The 22423-nt window shown below is 41.5% G+C and overlaps 1 protein-coding gene across 1 annotated transcript in view; it reads left to right on the top strand.

Annotated features, from left to right (window-relative positions):
- The window catches only part of PHF12 (PHD finger protein 12), a 41904-nt gene that overhangs the window by 6588 nt on the left and 12893 nt on the right, over positions 1-22423 (top strand). Inside the window, exons 3-6 of the mRNA XM_037495320.1 lie at positions 14526-14598; positions 17804-18197; positions 20230-20350; positions 21504-21636. Of these exons, the coding sequence (XP_037351217.1) occupies positions 14526-14598; positions 17804-18197; positions 20230-20350; positions 21504-21636 (721 nt within the window). The remainder of the gene's footprint in view (positions 1-14525; positions 14599-17803; positions 18198-20229; positions 20351-21503; positions 21637-22423) is intronic.

The raw sequence follows: 22423 nt of genomic DNA, 5'->3' as shown, positions 1-22423 counted from the left end.
TTTTTAGATGGACTCCCCTTGATACTACTTTCATGTTAATCTTGGATTGGGATTCATGTTGCTGTTTTAAATTTTTAATCAGCTGTGTCTCCAAGAGAATTTTCTTTTCAGTCAAATCATAAAGATGATTTGCCTATTTGAATTGAAGAGATTCAACAGTCTATTGTGTGTGTAATGAAACACTGGTTCTTAGTAAGCTGAATGAAGGCACAAGTGATACTTGCCAGATTTATCAGTATACTTCATTCCTTTTTATGGCTGAATACTATTCCATGTATGGCTGTGTAACATTTTGTTTAACCATTCATCAGTTGATGGATGTTTGGGCTGTTTTCACTTTTGCTGTTGTGAATTATGTCATATACATTGTGTGCAAGCTTTTGTGTGGATATCTGTTCATTCATTTCTGCTAGGGTATATGCCTAGGAGTGGAATTGCTGGCTCATATGGTGACTTATATTTAAGAGAACTACAAGGCTAGGTCCCAAACTGGCTGCGCCATTTTATATTCCCACCAGCAGTGTATGAGGATTCCAGTTTCTCCACCAAACACTTGGTATTATCTGTCTTTTTTTTTTTTTTTTTTTTAAAGATTATTTATACATATAAGAACTGGGGTGGGTACAGGCCAGAGTTGTGGGAGGTGAGAGGATTCACCAGAGATAGAGTAGGGAACAGAACAGGCAGATTGACTGAAAATACACCAGCAGGCGAGACAGGAGTGGTCTGCTGCACCATGTGGGTAGCTCTCTGCCCGGGGATTGAACTCGTGCTGTAGTGGCTGCTGATAGCTTCATAGGTTGCTTCTTAACCCCTTGCGCCACCAGGGAGGCCCTATCTGTCTTCTTGATTAAAGTTATACTATAGATGCAAAGAATTATCTCGTTTTTATTTGCATTTCCCTGATGATTAGTGATATTGAACATGTTTCCATGTGGGCATATTTTCTTGGAAAAATGTTCTGTCCAGTTTGAATTGGGTTATTTGGTTTTGTTTTTGTTTCGAGTTGTTAGAGTTCTTTATAGATTCTAGATACAAATCCCTTGTTAGATACATGGTTTGCAAGCATTTTCTTCTTCTGTGGATTATCTTTTCACTTCCCCTATATTTTTATTTTTTAATTTTTGAGTTTCACCTAGTAAAAGTTAATTGGCTTAAGCACATTTTAATGTTTGTTCCTGTTTTATGAGTTCCAGTCAGGATGGTGCATCTCAGTGGAGAAAACTTTGCAATGTGATTTGTTATGTTGCTGTTTCAACTTTTCTGGGTGGACCCTTCCTAGCAAAGATGTCTAAGGCTGGAAGTTACCTTAGAGAAAATGTTCAGAATCCCACTTTCTGCCTTTAGACTGGATGCCCACTCAGCACTCACTAGCAACAATAGGAAATTTCTGCATCTAGGCACTTATACATAGAGGTCTCAGCGTTAAGAAGGAAGATTTTAATTGCCTCAGTTTGATAACAGCTTAGTAAAAAATAGCTGCAGATCCATTTTGAACCTGTTAACAATAACAAAAAGGTTGGTTGTACACTGCAGTGACCTCGCTTCTTTATGTGTGTCTTTATATAAGCCCAGATAGCAGTAGTAGGAAGACAGAGTACAGAGATTATTTGCCTAGAGGTTTTATATAGCTCATAAAAAGAAACAACAGTCTGCTTTGAAGCTCCCAAGAGGATTTTTGCTACCTAGAAATGCATGTGTCCTGCTTCTTCATAGAAATGGGTGCATCTTTTCTCCTCTAAGTGACAAGGGTATTAGAAAATAGTTGAAACTGTGTATTCTTTGCTTCTGATTTAAGGGTAAGAGTGTTGAAATCCATCTCTGAACTTTCTTGTCCCACTCCCAGCAAATATACAATTCCTTGGGTATATAGTTAAGCAAGCCATTCTGTTAGAAGATTCTGGTTGGGTTTATGATGGTACTTTTTTTTTTTTTAATATAAAGTCACGGATACATATATTTCATTTAATTTTTTAAAATTAAATTATTTATTTATACAAGCACTGAGTACAGTCAGAAGCGCGGGAGGGTGAGAGAATTCACCAGAGTCAGAGCGGAGAGCAGAGCAGGCAGACTGACGAAGTACACTGCTGAGGGGAGCAGCAGGTGGCAGGAGAGGTCTGCGTGCCTTGTGGGACCCTCACCCGGTGACCGGGGATCGAACCTGGGATGCAGAGGCTGCGGGCAGCTTCGCAACCCAGCGTTCAACCATTGCGCCACTGGGGAGGCCCTGTGATGGTACTTAATACATTAATGCAGCATAGGCTTCTGAAAATGCATTATTGTTTTGTCTATTGAAGTGACACTGCATAGATTTCAGTTGCAGTTTCTCACCTGAGCAACTGTATATACCATACCACCCCTCCCACAAAATGTCCTGTCACCATCATTTGGCCCCTTTACCCAGTTCACCCACCACCACCCCCTGGTAACCACTGTTCTGTTGTCAGTCAGCATTTTATTTTTGTTTTATTTGTTTGCTTGCCTTTTTTTCCCCTTTATATTCCACACTTGAGTGGAATACTTGCCTTTTTCCTTCCAACTTATTTCACTTAGCATAATCTCCTCAATGTCCATCCATAGCACAGTGGTACATTATTGTTTTAAGGTGCCAGAGTTTTTTGGTTTTTTTTTTAAAAGACTTGTTTTTATTTATGCATACAAGAACTGGGATGCAGGCCAGAGGTGGGGGGGGTGAGGGGACTCACCAGAAACAGAGTAGGGAGCAGAACAGGTCGATCTACTGAAATACACTGCTGAGAGGAGCAGCAGGTGAGACCAGAGAGGTCTGCTGTGCCATGTGGGTTAGCTCCCTGGCCAGGGATCGAACTCATGCCACAGTGGCTAATGGTAGCTTGATAGTGCTCAGACTTCAACCCCTGCGCCACCAGGGAGGCCCCAAGGTAACAGAGTTTTAAATCACCAGAGCAGGGAGAAAAATATTTTCTTCCCAACCCCTCCACTGTGCACTTCTTTCACTTAGAGTCCCCAGGGAGTACAACATGGCCAGCTGCATTGCCATGAGTGACACTTATAAGAGCACCTCAGCATAATGCTAACCTCCCAAGAGACAGGACAGGAGTATAGCTGTTCTCCTGCCAGTTTCCTGAAAGAGGAGGACATTGTATTCAGTGCAAGTCCCAGACCAAATTTCAGAACGGCACTTTGGTATTGCAGATTTGTCACCATGCCCAGGACGCATGCACAGGTCACACTAGATGATTGCTTTTCCCATGACTCAGGAGCAGTTAAGAAGAATAAAAAGGTGACTGCTTTTTCTGACTGCTATTCCCAGTTACCACAATCTTCATTCTTTAAACCTATGGTTATTTCTAAATGTAGAGGTCAGCAGAATAAGAATAAAGATGAAGTTTTAGCACATTTGTGTAGGAAGCAAAAGACACTGAGCGGTACAATAGACACTGATAAAGGAAAAATCACTGATTTGGCCCACCAGCCGAAAGAAACTTGGCTACCACATGGTACTGTTGTTGAATTCATATCCAGCAGATTCTAAGCACACCTTGCAGATCGCTGAAATTTACTAAGTTATGGAAAACTTGGCTCATTCAAGTTTCGTAGTCATCTACTAAGTGCTCAGTAACTACTTGAAAGCCAAAGTCATTTCTTCTGCTGACTGCTGCAGTGTACCTAGTGATGTTACAAGTGAAAGGTGAACAAAAATAAACACTGGCTGGAGAACAGAAATGATGGGAGGCATGGGAGCCTTCCTGGTGGCGCAAGGGGTTAAGCACCTCACTATGAATAATCCACAGCCTCTGCAGAAGAGTTAGATCCCCTGGGGGTCAAAGAGAAATAAATGCACATGGCGCAGCAGACCTCTCCGGGCTCGCCCGCTGCTCCCCTCAGCAGTGTATTTCAGTCAGTCTGCCTGTTCTGTTCCCCACTCTGTCTCTGGTGATCCTCTCACCCCCCGCATCTCTGGCCTGTACCCCAGCTCTTGTATGCATAAATAAATAAATAAATCATTTTTTAAAAAAAGAAATGATGCATGTGTTTTTCCACATGGATAGTATCTTTGTTAGCACAAACACATAGTGACCATCCTTTCCCCCAATTATGTTTGCTTTCCTGTGTTAATAGTTTTCGTGTTTAATGTACACCCTTACCTCTTTTAGAAGAATTATGTAGTTATATCTCCCAGGAAATGTTTCCCTTTCTTGAAAGGACAGAAGATATATTGAGTTACAGCGGGAAGGAGAGAAGGGGGCATGGGGATTCCATGCCTGAACCTAGTAACAGTCTTTCCCACTGCTCTGGGCTGTGCGTGAGGGGTTGGCGGGTTGGTTGGTTGGTTGGTTGGTTGGTTGGTTGGTTGGTTGGTTGGTTGGTTTGTTCGTTTTTTATGAGCTTGTGTGAGCAAGGGGACGCTCTCCAGTGTTTGAATTTAACAATAGCCCAAAGACTTCACTTTACCTCCAGGCCAGGCAGTGGGGAGGGAAGCTCTTAGAATTACTAGCTTGAGTTCCAGGGTAGAACCCTGCTTGTGGCAGCACAAGCACATTTACAGGCTTTTATCCAGCTGTGACCCTCAGAGGGATATTAAATATTATTTTCCTCCTCTCTGCATTTGTGCAGAGAACAGACCAGAAAATCTAATGAAACACACACAGCTTCAAGTGAGTTTAGATAAAACTGCATTACAAAACCAGGCAATGTGGAGCTACTTTGTTCTTTCCAACAACTCTCTTGTGATGAGCTAGAAGCTTAAACCCATGTGCACTGAACTGTCAGATTTCTGCTGATTTTTTTTAAAAGATTTGTTTATTTATGCATATAAGAATTGGGGTACAGGCCAGAGGTACAGGGTGGGAGGGTGAGAGGATTCACCAGAGACAGAGTGGGGAGCAGAACAGCAGACTGAAATACACTGCTGAGGGGAGCAGTGGGTGAGACAGGAGAGTTCTGCACCATGTGGGTTAGCTCCCTGGCCAGGCATTGAACTCGGTTTTGCTGAACTGGTTCTGTGGTGGCTGCCTATAACTTCATAGTGCTGTGACTTAACCCTTTGCACCACCAGGGAGGCCCAGCTACTGATTCTTAATTTTAATGAAGTCCTAGAAACACTAGAGGGAAATTCTACAGTGAACTTTTTCTATTAATAATCATCAATGATCAGCAAACACCAGTGGTCAAAATACATCTTGAAAATTATACTCCCATTAAGTGTATCTATAATTTCTCATAAGTCTGTACATTGGTTGACTATTGAACCCTTTTGATCTCGCTTGCCATGTTTTGAAAGAGTACCTTAAATGTAGGGAGCACTCTGTTACTGATTTTGACCTTTTGATTAACATTGTTTTGTCATAATTTTAGTTTTGTTTTATTTCACTTATGTTATCCTTGTGGTTTTGCCTGACATAGATGACACCTAGCCATTCTAACTTAATTCTAACAACTAATTCTATGATAGCAGACATCCAACTAGGCTGTAGTTAGTTGTTAATTGAAGCTGTAGAGTAAGAAAGTATCTGCCATTTTATTAAGCTTGTATGCTTGTTGTATATGTGCTTCAAATTTTACCATTTGTGTACACACATTTAGGCCTTAAGGATGATCATTCTTTGGTTAGGGGCCATCTGAGAGAAAAATAGACCAAAGGGGAAAATCATGGCACTCTGTCTCTGAGAAGTATGTTCAACTCCTAAATAGGTCACTGGGGGATATAACTGGAAGGTTTCAGAAGCCCAAGTCAGCACTTAGCTGTGGCATCAAACCACGACAGCACAGTTTGACAGCGTGCCCAGAAGATTACTTCAATCATGTAGGATGGGGAGCTTTGAGGTTTGTGAATAAAACTGGGGGAGGGGACAAGGGTAAAAGAAGGAGGGAATGAGCCCTATCTATCTATGCTCTTTTGGCCCAAATAATAGCATGATTCTCCCTCCCTCCCTCCTTTTAAGACCCTGTCAGAGGAAGGCAAATGAAGCAGAAATCCTCCTTAGGAAAAAGCAGCTGGGTCTTAAGTATTTTTTTGTTTTTGTGGGGTTTTTTGTTTGTTTTTGTCCTGGATCTAAAAACCTGCTCTCTGTGTTTGGTTGGATTTCAATTAAAGACACTGTCAGTTTTGTTCGTTTTCCAAGTCATTATAGAATTTAAGTCCAATGTCTTTAAGATGTGAACTGGCCCAGATTCCTTGAACTATGTCTGCAAGAAGAGAGTAACCTGGGTATTTTCTTGTTCTTGCTAGTCCACTGAAATATGGGCATCAGACAGTACCGCATTTTACATACCTCCAAGACTCTTCTAATACACATCTGCAGTTGTTGGTTCTTCTTTCCAAGGGAATACTCTCTAAGAGTGTTAGAACAAGAATGTTGAGGCCAGAGTGACTCTTCCAAAATAGGGAATGAGAGGGCTTCAGCATCTCTCATGAGGCAATTGACTGAAACCCCTTTTTGCAACTAACCCAGTGTCTATAGTGGGAAATCCAGGATCACAAAAAAAGCCAAAACAGTGATATATCAGACCCGTTGCACCAGGCACAGCTTGCAGAGAAGTTAACAGAGGCAAACACCTGGTGTAACTGTTGATGCTCTCCCCTCCCCCCCACCCCTTTCCCTAGCACTAACTTGTGACTCTCTTCTCCAGGTGTCCTTCATTGGGAGGATGCCATAAGCCAGCTCCACATAGCAGGCGATAAAATTTGAGGGCATAATCAGCTAGTTTGAAAGAATTGTACGCCTGTGGAAGTGACGCAACTAGTTCAGTTTCTCAATGGGGCATTTGTAATGGCCTGGCACTTCACTGGTTTCCTTGTTAACACTGCCACTGCTGAGGCTTTGCATGAAAAAAACGGCAGTCCCTGTATTTTTTATGTACTTTGTGGCATTAACTGTATTTGAGTTAGTAGCTGGGATGAAGGATGGCAAGGAATTAAGGTTCAGAAGCCCCATGAGCTTTCACTCTGCTTTCATCTCTCGGATATGACCATCCTCCCTGCCTTTGAAAAGTAGCCATGCTGGAATGGAAGATAAAAGCTGATGCCCACACAGGTGTCCAGAGGAAGCTTGCTATATCTGACATTTAAATTTCAATAAATTCTGTTCCCTCAAAACATAGACCATTAAATTTGGGGGTATTTATACACCTTTTAAAAGATCTTTTTAAATTAAACTTAACCCAGCACTTCTTAGCTTTTCCAGAACAAAAGCTGGTTTCAATTTATAAAAGGTCTGTTTTCTGTTCTTGAAGGCTCTTTACAGATCAAGATGGCTGCTGGGAGGCTGAGACCTGATTGTGGGCCTGTCAGCAATCACCTTCACTCCCATTTTGGCTGGTATAGCACATTTCCTGAGCTGGCTGAGGGCAGCTGGGCCATTCTGACCAAGAGTAGGCCTGTTCTGAGCATGTATTGTCTTTGTAGTTGGTCTTAAACAATGCCTTTAAATATAATGCAGGATTTTTTATCTGGTAGTGGACCTCAGATGAATGGATGGGATCCATGAACTGTGAAATTAAAAATCAAAATTGCACGGTGCTATTGTTTGCTCTTGAACACCTCCCTACCACCACCAAAAAGTGTGGGGGGAGGGGATATGGTTGGTGGGGGGACAGTGATATCTTTCTTAGTCTGGCATTTTATTTCAGTGTGCGTGTGTGTGCCTGTGTGTGTGTGTGTGTAGCTAGAGAACCTCTGATTCTTGGAGGATGGTGGGTTGTGACAGCAGGGACCCTAACAATTCATGCAACTGACCTCCTTTAGAAGAAGATCCAAGTTGGTATATTGTGAACAGATACACTGTTTGCATAGTGACCCTGTTCACTGTTTGTATTAAGTAGAATGTCAGTCCAGGAAAAGAAAACGAAATGTTTTGTTTGTTTATTTATTTATTTATTTATTTATTTTCCATCTACTTGCTTCCTTTTGTTCTAAGACTTACCATAGCTTTTAATTTGGTTAACTGGGGTTTTCATGTCACTTAGCCCGCCTTTGGCTCAAGTTTAATGTCAGTGTCACTTAGCTGGATGGACAGTTGCAGACCATACATCAGTAACCTAACATTAAAAAAAAAAAATGTCCAGAGCCCAAACCATCGTTATCTGCTTGTTAGAACACAGAAAAATAGATCTGAAATAAAAGGCAGTCTTTCTGCTTCCCTGTCTCCCTCTCTCCCTCCACCTCTCCCCTCCTCCCTTTGTTCTCTCATTCCCCTCCCCCCTCTCCCTTCCAGTTTCATATTGAAAAACTGCTTGTGCTGGATAGATAATTAACGCACAGCTATGGAGCAACAGGTCCCACTGGTGGCGACTAAATCTGAAGTAAATGTTAATATCGTGCAGGTTCACATGTATTAACAGGCGAGGGAGATGAATGAGGTTAGGCGCAGATCAACCACACAGTATATGACTTGAAATAGATCCTTTTAATTAGAGAGCCAAGAACCATGACAACTATCAACATCTTCCACCTGCAGTGGTAATCTGCAGCCTCATTAGTGAATGAAAGGCATTCTAAATTAACACTGGACTCCCTCCTTTGCTGTGAGTGGGGATAATTTGGCTCTGGGCTTTGAATCTTTGACACTGACCGGAAGAGGTCTGTCATTGCAGTCATTACATTTAGCTGAGGGGTTGTGTGTTTGTGGTTTTCTCTTCGATGACTCCAGAAGTAGATCCATATTGCCACCCACATCAACAATAGAGCCAGGTCATACGGGTTTGTTGTTTTTTTTTTTGTTTGTTTTATGGGAATCTAGATGCTGGAGTCCTGCAGAGGTTCTTGACCAGCTTCCAGTTTGGTCTGTGTCCAGATGTTACTGTTAAGAGTTAGTAAGCCCTCTCAGGTGTCAGGGAAGACCTCCTCAAACTCTGAGACGAATGCTCTTCACTTGTACAATCTCTGAAGATATTATAAATTATCTTATATCTAACAGAATGTCTATAAGATTAGACAGTGGTTAAATAACAAGTTAGAAAACAGTGAACAGTCACTTTCTGGCTAGGAATTGCTAAGCAGGGCTTTAATCAATGATTTGGAAGAAAACATGGATATAGCATGAGCAAGGGAAGATACTCTGCAAGTTCATCCTCAGGACACTGTTCTTTACCTGTGGAAAGGAATTCCTGTTTTGGAGCATTTTAGGCCATATTATTTTGAAGCCAAAAAATAGAGGTCCTTGTCCCTTGTCCTGTTGGCTAAAGAGCTACCAATTTTGCAACACAAACCAGCTCACATATGGAAGACAACTATTCCAAGGTTCTCCTTCCTTCCCAGGACTTGGGTAGTTCTCAGAAGGAATCTAAACAGTCAAATACCACTGTGCTCTGGATATACTTAAGCATTCCTTTCCAGTAAAATATCCCCACTCCCAAAACCTTCCTTTCATCAGGTAGTTTTTCAAAATGAGAATGTCCAAAATACAGAAATATACCTGCTTCTAAAGTTATACTTTCCTCTTGAACATTTCGAGATCTTTAATCATCCCTGAAGGGTCACTGACTGATGAATTCCTTTTGTTGAACAGCTCTGAATTATGGAGAGAAACTGGGGGAGCTGTCATCACCTTCAAGTACCAAATAATCAAACTTCTTGCATTCTGCATTGAATCTGGAACCCATGAGGAGTTGAGTTTTATTTCAGTTTGTGTGGCAAGAGTCAGTTTGCAGTTAACTCTCTGTGGTCTCATTACCTCTTTTTCACACTGTCTCTAGCCTGTGATCTCTGAGGGCAAGGATCATATCTCAAATCTTACCACTTAGCACATTACCTAACAATAAGTGTCCAGTAGATGCTCAAGTGTATGGATGAAGTTGTTCCTCTCTTCCAAAGGCTGTGTTTCTTGATGTGGTAAATCCATAAACTAATCACTTTGTGTTCGTCCTCCAGTATGGTACCTCCAGTATAGCATTGCAGTGAGAATTCAATAAATATTGACTAATACATAAGGAAATGCTCAACCTTGAGGTTGAGGAAGATAATCCTGATGGATATTCTGCTGTGTTCGCTAGAGCTAAGCAGCTATCAAAGGTTCTTTTAAATACAAAGTGGGCTCAAGATTTGAAGGAGCCACATGGCTTTGATTTGGGTTCCAATTCTGCTAGTTACTCTCACTGACTTTTGAGTGTACAGTTTCCTCACCTGTACTGTGGGAATAAGAATTATTGCACAGTATAGTGATGCTCATACAAGAACACTTGTGAAAACATGTTGTGAGCTAAAGTACACTCTCTAAATGTAAAATGAGATTATCACTCTGTTATTTCTAAGCTTTGGTGATTAGGAAGCATATTGATGTCTTTACAGCAGTACTGGTTCATCATAGTGTTTTCACTGCTAAGCAGCAGAAACTGAGAAGTAATTTCATCATCAACTGACTTTTTTTTTTTTAAGATTTATTTATTTATGCATACAAGAACTGGGGTTTAGGCCAGAGGTGCAGGGGGTGAGAGGATTCACCAGCGATAGGGTGGGGAGCAGAACAGGCAGATGTACTGAAATACACTGCTGAGGGAAACAGTGGGTGAGACAGGAGAGGTCTGCTGCACCATGTGTTTAGCTCCCTAGCCTGGGATTGAATGCAGGCTGCAATGGCTGGTGATAGATTGATAGCGCTGTGTCTCTAACCCCTGCATCACAAGGGAGGCCCCCTGACTTGTTTTAATGATTTCCTTTTGTAGAAGATGGCCCTCAGCATCTTGTCTTTATTGATATATGGGGACTAGTGGCGGCTTGGACATAGCCTTGTTTTTCTTGATTTAAGGATTCTGATATGTATATAATTGTTTCAGAGTTGCACACTAAACTGATGGGAATATAATTCTTATAGGGTAAGGAGCTTTGGGATAGGGAAGTCCTCAGAATGTGTACCTGAGTACCCCACTGCTGCAGAATACTCTCTCTCCCTGGAATCCTGTTAGTATTTCTGATATGGAGCAAAATTAGTCTGTTTGCAAAACAGTTTCTGTGTGTATTACTCCGTGGAACCATTTCATGAATCCTTTTCCTCTATATCTTTAAATTTGAGTAACTTGAAAGGAATTGCAAGGAACAAAGAGGAAACATGAGAAAGCTTTATGATGTCTTCCACTTATGCCAGTGATGATCATTTCCTAAAAACTTAGACCTTTCTTCCTTATCATCCCTTCTTAGATATTACTGCCTTTTCTGAAGATTCCACATTTTCAAATTTCAAAAATGCATGTTATGTCTCTAAGAAAGCAGCAGGTCCCAACACGAAGAGATGGCCTCACTCCTCTGTGTTCTATGTTAATCCTGGAGATGAGACTCTGATGTACCCTGCTGCTCTCTAAACTCATAGCCTTCATCCCATACTTTAGGGCAGACAAGAGGAGACTGTGGTCATAATCTGGAATTCTGAGAAGTTTGTGTTCTTAAACTTGGATTTCCTATTCTTTAGAAACCAACCAGGAGCTATTTTTGAGATTCTCTTAATATAAGTCCTAAGTATTTTATCCCTGTGTTGAGAAAGAAAAGTGAGATTAAAAATCAGATTGTTAAAGATTAGAATGAATAAGGTGGGGTATGAAGTTCAGGTTACAAGTGTCGAATTTGCCTCCAGTGTGGTCTTTTTGTTTTGTGACTTAGAAAACAAGTGATTTCATGTGTAATTTAACCACCAAAGCAAGTGCCTGCCCAGTTACATTGCTTTGTCTCATGACTTTGGAGGAATTACACTCACTTCCTAGAAACCATTATTTTTTTTTTCCCCAGTGTTCCCTAGTTCTTTAAAGCTTTATTGAGTGACTACTATGTGGCAGGCTTTGTGCAACGTGTGGAGGTACAAAGATAAATGAGGTATAGAGAAGGAGCTTGGGAGTATAATAGTTTTAGTAGAATGTGACACAGAAGTGCTATGGAGAATAAGCGAGAGAGAAGACTTTCTGGGTATCATAACTGACTTGAGCCCCAAAAGATAAAGGAGTTCACCAGGTGAAGGAGTGGGGAAAGGCTCAACCTTCATGTCATGGTTGTAGGTAGTGACTGAAATGAACAGAGGTGCAGCGTTGAAAAGCAGTCTGAATTGTGTAGACTAATGGAGCTACTAATGTAGACTAATGGGAAAAGAACCAGGATTTTGGCCACAGGTCTTATCTGAAATACTGAGAAGCTTGAACTTCATGCTGTAATAGATGGGATAGGGGCAATATTGAAAGGCTTTTTAATTAGGAGAATAATCATCAGTTTATATTTGAAATAAATGATTCTGCCAGCAGGGTTGGGAATAGGTTGAGGAAACAGTGAAGGGTGAGCAAGAAGTCGCTCACATCTTGGTCAAATAATCTAAGCCCATATGCCATTTTGTCTCTTCTTTCTCTGACCTGTTTGGTATAAGGTATCTTTATACAAAGTAGTTGGGCAGATGAAAAGAAATGATGAGAAACAGAATTAAAGGTGACAGCCTTTTCAGGCTTAATTTGAATGTGACAGCTGCTGACGCATCGCAAAGTCTGTGGACCTGTGCAAATTACATGCGTACACTTCATTAGTTTGGATGTGGTCTCTGCAGAAATACTTTGTAGAGAACTAAGGAAGATTTCACAGGTGACGTTCATCTGTGGTCCTCCAGGACTTGAAGGCCTGTCCCAACAGGCCACTCTGTTTCCAGTTTTCTGCTTCCTAGTAAGAATCCTCCTGAGACTCCACCAAGGAAACAGGAGGAAAGGAAGCAGTGAGCTGTGAGGACTTAGTTGGCATCCACCGTGTGTGCTCAAGGCTCCAAAAAAAAATGGCAAAGCAGGAACTAAGAAAATTTGCCAAACCAACTGCTGTTTTAGGTGGGAACAATAAATCAGCTTAGCTTTAAGCCCTGGGACTTAAATGAGAGTTCTCATATATTCAACCCTTAAGTTGAAATTTTTTAGTATTTCTCACATTCTTTGAAGAAAAAATTACTCCTTTCCATTCCAAGTAGGTGACTCCCAGGAACCAAATGTAAGAATTTTAAGTATAAATACAGTCTTATCCTCTATAGTATTGGTTTTTAAACTTGGGTGCTTAGCAGAATCACCTGCTGAGCTTGTTAAACACAAACGAACCCCACCCCTGGAATTTCTGATTTAGTAAGAAATTAGTAAGTCGCCAGATGATGCTGAAATAGTTGATCTGGGGACCACACTTGGTGAACCATTGCTGTCACATTATCAGTGTGACCCTACCAAGTATTTCATATTGCTTTTGGTATAAGCTTAATAGAATTAGTGATCTGGAGGATTAGTAATGCCACCTACACAGCTTGAATTTTGATTCAGTATTGACTTACTGAGTGACTACTGTGTGCAGTCTCTACAGTACAAAGATAAAAAGAGGGAAGAGATCCAATCCTTGTCTTGGTCCCTCTTAATGACAGAAATAAGAGAACTGACACATAAAGGAAAGCATGAGAAGTTCTCAAAGAAAACTAAATCATGTGACAAGAGATTCCAGATGTCTGAGTGATCTGGGAAGACCTCATGGAGGAGCTATGCTCAGTTATCTATGGTTGTATAACAGACTACCCCAAAACTCAGTGACTTGGCAGTAGTTATTATCTCTTACAATTCTAAGGGTTAACTGGGCTCAGCTGGATGGTTTTTCTGTTCAGCACGTTTGGTACTGTGGTTATTTGGAGGGTCAACTTAGCCGGCATGGTCCAAGATGATTCAGTCACATAGAAATAGTTACTGGCTTTTGACTTGGAATTCAGGAATAACTGTTGTTTGGAGTGCCTTAAGTCTCTTGTGTTTGGCAGGAAAGACAACAGGGCTCTGAGATGGAACTTTCCAAACATGTAAAAACTTAATCTGCTGGTCACTAAAGGCCCGCCTTAGAAATTATAATATTTTCACCTCAGCTGCATTTTTTAAAATAAGATTTATTTATTTATGCATACAAGAATGGGGACATAGGCCAGAGGTGGGGGGTGGGGTGAGAGGATTCACCAGAGAGTGGGGAACAGAACAAGCAGATTGACTGAAATACACTGCTGAGGGGAGCAGCGGGCGAGTCAGGAGAGGTCTGGTGTGCCATGTGGGTCACCTCTCTGACTGGGGATCGAACTCGTGTTGCAGTAACTGCAGATAGCTTCATAGTGCTGTCTTAACTCCTTGCGCCACCAAGGAGGCCCCTCAGCTGCAAAACAAGTCAAAAGACAAACCCAATCCAAGAGAAAGGACATGGACTTCCTCTGGATGCAAGGAATAGCAAAGAATTTGAAGCCACCTTTAATCCATCACAGGAACAATGTGAAGGACCTATAAGTGATTTTCTTAAGCATGCGGCAAAATTCAGGAATGACTCTCAAACTAGATCTTTATGTCTTTACCTGTTGTAAGCCCAGTGTTAATAGCTCTGAATTTGGCTTCTCTTTCTCAGATGTGGGAAAGGAAAATGTTGCCAAGTAAGCATTTTAAAGGATGTGAGAACCCTAGCAGTGCTGTAGAACTAGTCAAAATAAGAGTTAAAGGACATGCAACTTTGTGCCAAACCTACCTAGCCTTTTCCTGCCTCATCAAAGGGTTAATTACTTAGTCTTGCCCTGTCTTTTCCCCTCTCCATGCAGTAACCCACCGCTGAGTGAAGAGATGTTGCCTCCTGGGGAGTGGATGTGTCACCGGTGCACTGTTCGCCGAAAGGTAATAATGCTGTTTTTTGTTTTTGTTTTTGTTTTTAATATTTATTTATTTATACAAGCACTGGGTACAGTCAGAGGCACGGGAGGGTGAGAGAATTCACCAGAGCCAGAACAGAGAGTAGAACAGGCAGAGTGACGAAGTACACTGCTAAGGGGAGCAGCGGGCAGCAGGAGAGGTTAGGGTCTGCGTGCCATGTGGGATCCTCACCCGGTGGCCAGGGATCGAACCAGCGCTGCAGAGGCTGCGGGCAGCTTCACAACCCAGCGCTCAACCGCTGCACCACCGGGGAGGCCCAATAATTTTGTTTTTTAATGACTTTCCTCAGAATGCTAGAACACTGAATTCTAGAACTAAGATGACCTGATCCTGAAGACATTTTCGTCCCTTCTTCTTATCTCTTCTCAGCCCTGGAATCACCCCTACTCTCCCCATGGTGACTGGAATCCAGTAGGGCCTAAAATTCAAACATAGGCTGCTGAAATTGGCAGAAGAGGTGTGTTAATTTACTGAGCCATGTTCATTCACTGGTGACAGGAGTAGTCTGATCTCCATGTAGACCTCCTTATAAGTGGCCTGAATATGGCAGCTATATCCATGACTGAAAGTAGCTAAAGAAAAAGAAAGCTGCTTCTCCAGCTTGATGAAAAAAGGATTTTCCTCACCCCAAGGTATCCAGAGACTTAGCAGTTGTATGATGGGGGGAACCTATTTGAACCCCAAGTGTCTAATCTCTCTTTAGCTCCCCTCTCAGTACTAACTTTGAGAATATGGTTTGTTATTTCTGAGAACTTTTGTTCTGTTGTTTTGTGGCATGTAAAAGCTAAATTCTCCCTTATCAAAAAGGAAGTGGGTGTGTTTCCATCTAGATTATGAGTGACCCAATACTCAAATTATAGCTTATGGATTAGAATTTGTCTGTGAATTATAAACCATCTACCCTCCCCACATTAATTATACACCAAGCAACTTTCCTTTGTTGTGACATCACCTGTTTTTTTGGCTCCTGAACATGATGTCACAATGACTGATGACTTCCTTGATTGCAGAAACAGGATGAGATGATTCAGATTGTGGTTTATGTATGCATCAGTTTTTAGCCTTTAAGAAGAAGGCAAACAGGCAGACATTTTTCAATGTGTGCACAAGTGTTCCTATTAAAAAGCAAACCAAGGCCAAGTCAGCCACCTAACCACAGCTATTGTTTGATTTCTCCAAAAGTCCACAAACCAGGCTGTCCTCCAGCCTTCCCACCTCCCAAATTCTCCTCTGTGCATCCCCATTTAGGTTACAGCCAGGCCAATTAGAGGTACCCACCTACAGGAAGCCTTTAGAAATTTGCCATTAAAAGAAACTGGATCCAAAAGGGTTGGAAACAGCTGAGGGAGAAGAGGAGCAGCCAGAAAAAAGAGAGTGGAGAAGAGGAACGTTTTAGTGCCCATCACATGCCAGATATTTTACTTAAGTCATCCCATTTATTTATTTTTAAAATTTATATATTTATGCATACAAGAACTGGGGTATAGGCCAGAGGTGTGCGGGTGAGAGGATTCACCAGAGACAGAGTGGGGAACAGAGCAGGCAGACTGACTGAAATACAGAGCAGTGGGTGAGAGAGAAGAGGTCTGCTGTGCCATGTGGGTAGCTCCCTGGCTGGCTAGGTATCGAACTCATGCTGCAGAGTCTACAGATAGCTTCACAGTGCTGTGCTTAACTCCTTGTGCCACCAGGGAGGCCCCCCATCATCCCATTTAATCCATGCAGTCTATGGGTGTCAGTGGTAGAAACCACATTTAAGAAAGGAAGGAACTGAGACTAACAAATGTAGAATAACTTTCCCAAGGACTCAGGAATTGACGACCAAGATATGAACCATACTCTGTCTCACTCAAGCACTATTATCTCTTCACCAGTTTTCTAGAAGCAGAGCTACTTGCTAGGAATTAGAGTATGCCTTTTTCTAATATGGTATATTTCTCCTGAGATGCAACTCTGACCTGCTCTCGGGTGCACCTTTTTACCTACCAGTGCCAAATTTGCCTTTTCTACCACCACCTTTTCTCTCCTTTGGCTTTCTATTCTTACATGGAAATGGGTTGAAATGATAAATCCTCTGGGCCTCCATCAGCCTTAGATCCTATTCTTAGTGGAGGCTAGATCTTTCTCCAACTCAGAACCATCCCTTCATATATATATGATCTTTATATCCACCATCTCCCTGAAATGAGAGAAAAAAATGTTGTACTAGTCTCACTTTACAGATAAATTACTAATACCAGCCTGAGTCACTCAAGGTCATGGGGAATTAGTGGCAGAACTGGAACAAGATCCCAGGTCTTCTGACAGAAGACCAGTGACCCCACACTATTTAGAGTCTTGGCGGAAAATATATTATCAGTCTTCCAGTCCTACTAAGTACACTTAGTCTTTTTCACATTTCTCCACCTCGCATTTGAACAAGTGTCACTTTCAGAGTTCTAGTTAAATTTGAAACCTGAAGTCACCATTTTTGAACGCCATGATTCTAGGTTGCTACCCCACACACTATTTAGAATCTTAGCGGAAAATATATTATCAGTCTTCCAGTCCTACTAAGTACACTTAGTCTTTTTCTCATTTCTCCACCTCGCATTTGAACAAGTGTCACTTTCAGAGTTCTAGTTAAATTTGAAACCTGAAGTCACCATTTTTGAACGCCATGATTGCTAGGTTGCTACCCTCCACACAGAGCCTTTCTTTCTATCTTACAGTGTGGTTATGCTTCTTTGCCAGCACCCAACTTCCTTGGACTGGCCTGTTTTACCATTTACCCTTACTTTTGTGGACTTCATATTGAGCAAAATTTTTTAAACCAGCCAGAAGGTCAGAATGCTCTGAAGCAAACTACACTGACTCATAATTGTGTTAACTATTTTATCCCTTTACTACTTTACTTTGTATGGAAATGCTGCATATTTTATGATGATTTAGCGTAAACAATGGGTAATTTATATAAACCTTTCTAACTCTTTTGGTAATTCCCTGCTGAAATAATTTTGCCATCTTTAATCAACTTTAGAAGATGAAGTTGTTGTCAATCACCAAGTAGATGAGTCTGATATGTTAGAGACTTATAATTTTGGTTAGTGATCTAACAGGACTTTGCAGCATCCATCTCTTTCTACTTTGTGGTACTTTATGTGATGGGCCCACCTGTTCATTTGCACAGAAACGAGAGCAGAAAAAGGAGTTGGGCCATGTCAATGGACTGGTGGACAAATCTGGCAAGCGGACTACATCTCCCAGCAGTGACACGGACTTGTTGGACAGATCAACTAGCAAAACTGAACTCAAGGCCATTGCCCATGCCCGGATCCTGGAGAGGAGAGCCAGCCGGCCTGGCACACCCACATCCAATGCCAGCACAGAGACCCCCACTTCTGAGCAGAACGATGTCGACGAGGACATCATTGATGTGGACGAGGAACCAGTGGCAGCAGAACCGGACTATGTGCAGCCCCAACTAAGGCGGCCTTTTGAGCTGCTGATTGCTGCCGCCATGGAGCGGAATCCTACCCAATTTCAATTGCCCAATGAATTGACTTGTACCACTGCACTACCAGGTTAGCCAAACTATCATATCCCTTCCCCCACTCTGGCTTCCTGAAAGGATTATTATTGTCCAGCCAAAGGGCAGTGCTACTTGTGGGTTCGGTGTCCATATAGCCACTGTTTCAGGTTCTTATTGTTGGTTCTTCCACCAGAGATCTTTGAAGATTTTAGCAGTGTTTACTCAATTTTCCATTCTTCCTCGTATTGCTTTAAAAAAAAATAAGGTACAATTTTTTTAAGATTTATTTTTATTTATGCATATAAGAACTGGGGTATAGGTCAGAGGTGAGGTAAGAGGGACCTTAAGAGGATTTACCAGAGACAAAGTGGGGAGCAGAACAGGCAGACTGACTGAAGTACACTGCTGAGGGGAGCAGCGGGCAAGACAGGAGAGGTATGCTGCGCCATGTGGGGTTAGCTCCCTGGCCAGGGATCAAACTCATGCTGCAGTGGCTGGCGATAGCTTAATAGTACTGAGACAACTGTTTGCCCCAGGTGACCCCAATATTTTCACATGGTTCAAAAATCAAAAAATATAAAAAGGCTTACCGTGAAAAATTTCCCTCCCCCTCTGCCTGCCATTTGCCTAGTTTCCACCCTCCTACCTCACACAGATAACCATTGTTTGGTTCTTGTGTATACACTAGAATTTCTTCATATCTGAGCAAATACAGATATGTGCTCATTATTTTTCCCTGAAATAGCTTTCTTGATATACAGATATATCTTATTTTGTGTTATTTATAAATTGAACTTTACCATGGCTATGTATGTATAGGAAAAGGCATTGTATATATAGGATTCATTTTTTTTTTTTTTTTTTTTTATAGAGGCATGCTTTATTTATTTGTTTTGCTGGTTTCTTTGTTTGTTTTGTTTATACATGCACTGGGTACAGTCAGAAGCGCGGGAGGGTGAGAGAATTCACCAGAGCCAGAGCGGGGAGCAGAGCAGGCAGAAGGACCGAAGTACACTGCTGAGGGGAGCAGCGGGCGGCAGGAGAGGTCTGCGCGCCATGTGGGACCCTCCTCCGGTGGCCGGGGAGCAGCCGGGGATCGAACCGGCGCCGCAGAGGCCGCGCGCAGCTTCGCAACCCAGCGCTCAACCGCTGCGCCACCGGGGAGGCCCTAGGATTCATTATTGTCCATGGTTTCAAGCATCCCCTGAGGGTCCTGGAACGTATCACCCTTAGATCAAGGGAAACTACCGTGATATTCTACACCTTGCTTTTATCACTTTACAATATGCTTGAGAACTTCCCATATTAATACAAATATTCCTGGGTTGTTTTTTTTAATGGTTACATAATGGTCTATTTACATGTAGATGTACTATGATTTATTTAACCAATTTCCTATTAATGATGTTTTTTATTGCTACAAGTAATGTTTCAAAGAATAATTTTGTAAATACATTACATGTATGTGATCATATCCATAAGATAAATTTCTAGTGAACTGTTGAGTCTAAACTATACACTTACAGTTTTGATAGACAGTACCAAATTGACTTCCTCTTTTTTTGTAATCATGACTTCTACTTGAAACCACAAAGTTTCTACGTCTTATTTTCTTCCCAGAGAAAGTGAAATTGACAGACTTAAAGCTTACTAGTCAGTAGGGTGTGTGTGGAATCAAACTTTTTCTGATTTCTATAAAAATACAGTGAAGTTCTAGTCTTCCTTAGCCACCTCCACAAAGTAGTAGCCTTTGTTGATCCTTTGACTTGGACATTTATATTTCTTAGATTGCTAGTATTTAACCTAGGCTTCTGACCACTTCATTCTTGCATAAAATTTAATATCTCCCACATAGGTGACTTCTGATCATGCTTCTGACCATGTGTCTTGGTCTCCCTTTTCTTCCTTTCTCATTCTTTCTCTCACTTGAAGTTTGCCCAGGGAACCCGAGAAAAACATCCATGTCTAGACCATGGCACATGCTTTTATTAAGATTTGTTCCTTTTGATTACTCTTGTTTTCAATATCCCAGACTAGGAGTTCTGCATTCAAGAATAGTTTAAAACCACCAATTTCTCTTCTAGGTTCTAGCAAAAGGAGAAGAAAGGAAGAAACCACAGGGAAAAATGTTAAGAAGACACAGCATGAGTTAGATCACAATGGTCTTGTTCCCTTACCAGTCAAAGTCTGCTTCACGTGTAACAGGTATTTTTCTTCTACATTGAGGGGTTCTTCCTCATAGTCAGAAAGTAACGTTTTTCTCTCTCTTCCATTACCTCTGCCAAGCCATATGTGTTAAATGTGGATAGCCCATATTCTAATGGTATGAATACAGAGAGACTGAGTGATTAAAGTCTTCACCAGTGGTCTTAAATGTCTTAGGTTTTCTGAAGAATTACAGTACAGAAGTACTTTAAGCTGTGTTTATAGAGATTAAAGTGAGAGAGATTGGAGTTGGACTTAAGCAGAAACGAAACATGAAATATTTAGACTGGCTAGCAGAAACATTCCTGTGAATTTCAAGTTCTGAAAAAGGCAAATTGTTTTTAAGTCATTAAAGATAAGTTAGTTAAAAGTGTAGTACAGGTGTCCCTGGAAGCTGGTATGCATAGAACTGGATGGATACTGCTCTAGGCTGCCCCAGCAGTATATTTCCTAGGACACTGGTTGGCTTAGATATGTTAGAAGAGTTGGGTAGCAGGAAAAAATAGCTATCTTTAAAAAAAAAATGTTCCACAGCAGAAGTTAAAGCAAACTAGATAAACAGAATCTTAATAGGGCCCAGACTGGCTCCAGTACATCTCAAGGACCCAAGAAGTATCATAGTTACAAATCATAATTGGCATTTCTTTATGCCCCCTTGTTTAAATCATGCTTACATAAATACATTACAGAATCATTTTTCTAGCCCAGTTTCTAGTTATTCATTTTGCTGTGTGCTTCATGCAAAAGAAAAATCTTTCCTTGCTGTCCTATAACACTATGAAGGTTATTAGTGATTCCTTTTTTTTAATGAGGTAGTAACTATTTTCATTTAAGGAGTAGAAAGATCAGTGCAGAATTGGCTGTTTTCCCCCAGTGGTTATTGAGCATTGATCATTCCTGCTCTGACAGCCACTTTAGCTATACTCAAAATAAACATCCACTTCCCTATTAGATGCATTCCTCTTAAAAGAGAGAATAATGGAGAGCCTAATGGTAACCCCCAGCTTCATCTGTCTTCCTAACCGTGAATGTAACTGGATAATTAGGGACAGAGGATGTGGGAGAACGTTGTTAGGATCAAGTCTGTTCCATAGTACAGGTTGGTGTCAATTCTCCTATCTTGCCACAGAAATAGCCTATATTTCTTTTGCAGGAGTTGCCGTGTGGCCCCTCTCATCCAGTGTGACTATTGTCCCCTCCTGTTCCACATGGACTGCCTCGAGCCACCGCTCACTGCCATGCCCCTGGGCAGATGGATGTGTCCGAATCACATCGAACATGTGGTGGTAAGCACAGCAGTGTCCCGTCAGTCCTCTGTGGGCATAGCTGGGGCATGGACTGATTAAGTAAAAAACAACGTAAGGTCAACTTTGTAATAGTTCATTATAATCTCCCAGATACTGGTATCTGTAGACCATTCTACTGAATTCTGATTATTTTGACATACCTCAGCTGTGTATTTTGCACTGTATTTGTCACAGTGCCTTGTTTTAGCTGTGTAGGCAGACTTAACCCACTAATGCCTGTTGGTGAATAATTGGAAGTTTATTCTCATAGGAATTAGCACTGACAGTTAACTGCCCAGTAACTTCAGAGAATTGAAGAATTTACAGGGATAACAGTATTCCAGAGAACCATTTTATTAAACACCTAGTGTGTCCTGGACACCAAATAAGCCTGTTGACCTTCTCTCACCCTTTGTAGCCATCTTGTTGTGGCATTAATAGGTGTTCAGTAAGTAAGTTGAATGAATGAGTAATATGAGGGTGCTGTTAACTTTATCTCCCAGGAGTCTTGGGATCATTTTCCAGACTGCTTCCTGAGACTAGAACAGAGCCATTGTTTACTATTTCCTTTCAAAAGAGGTTTAGAACATTTCCTTATAGGCAGCTAACAGTCACTCACAAACTTAGTGGGAGAGGGTTTCAAGAGGAGCAGCGCTCTCATAAAAGCAACCTTCTCATATTGAAAGGTTATTGCTTATGACATTGTCAAATATGATAACCATGGATTGACTATTGACCCTCAGCATGACAGTATGCTCCCTGCCATGCACTGAGGGGGACCTTGGTC

Source organism: Talpa occidentalis, unplaced genomic scaffold, assembly GCF_014898055.3.
Source record: "Talpa occidentalis isolate TD23 unplaced genomic scaffold, MPIMG_talOcc4v2.1 talOcc4.7, whole genome shotgun sequence".
NCBI lineage: Eukaryota > Metazoa > Chordata > Mammalia > Eulipotyphla > Talpidae > Talpa > Talpa occidentalis.
This window is presented reverse-complemented; position numbering and strand designations above follow the sequence as displayed.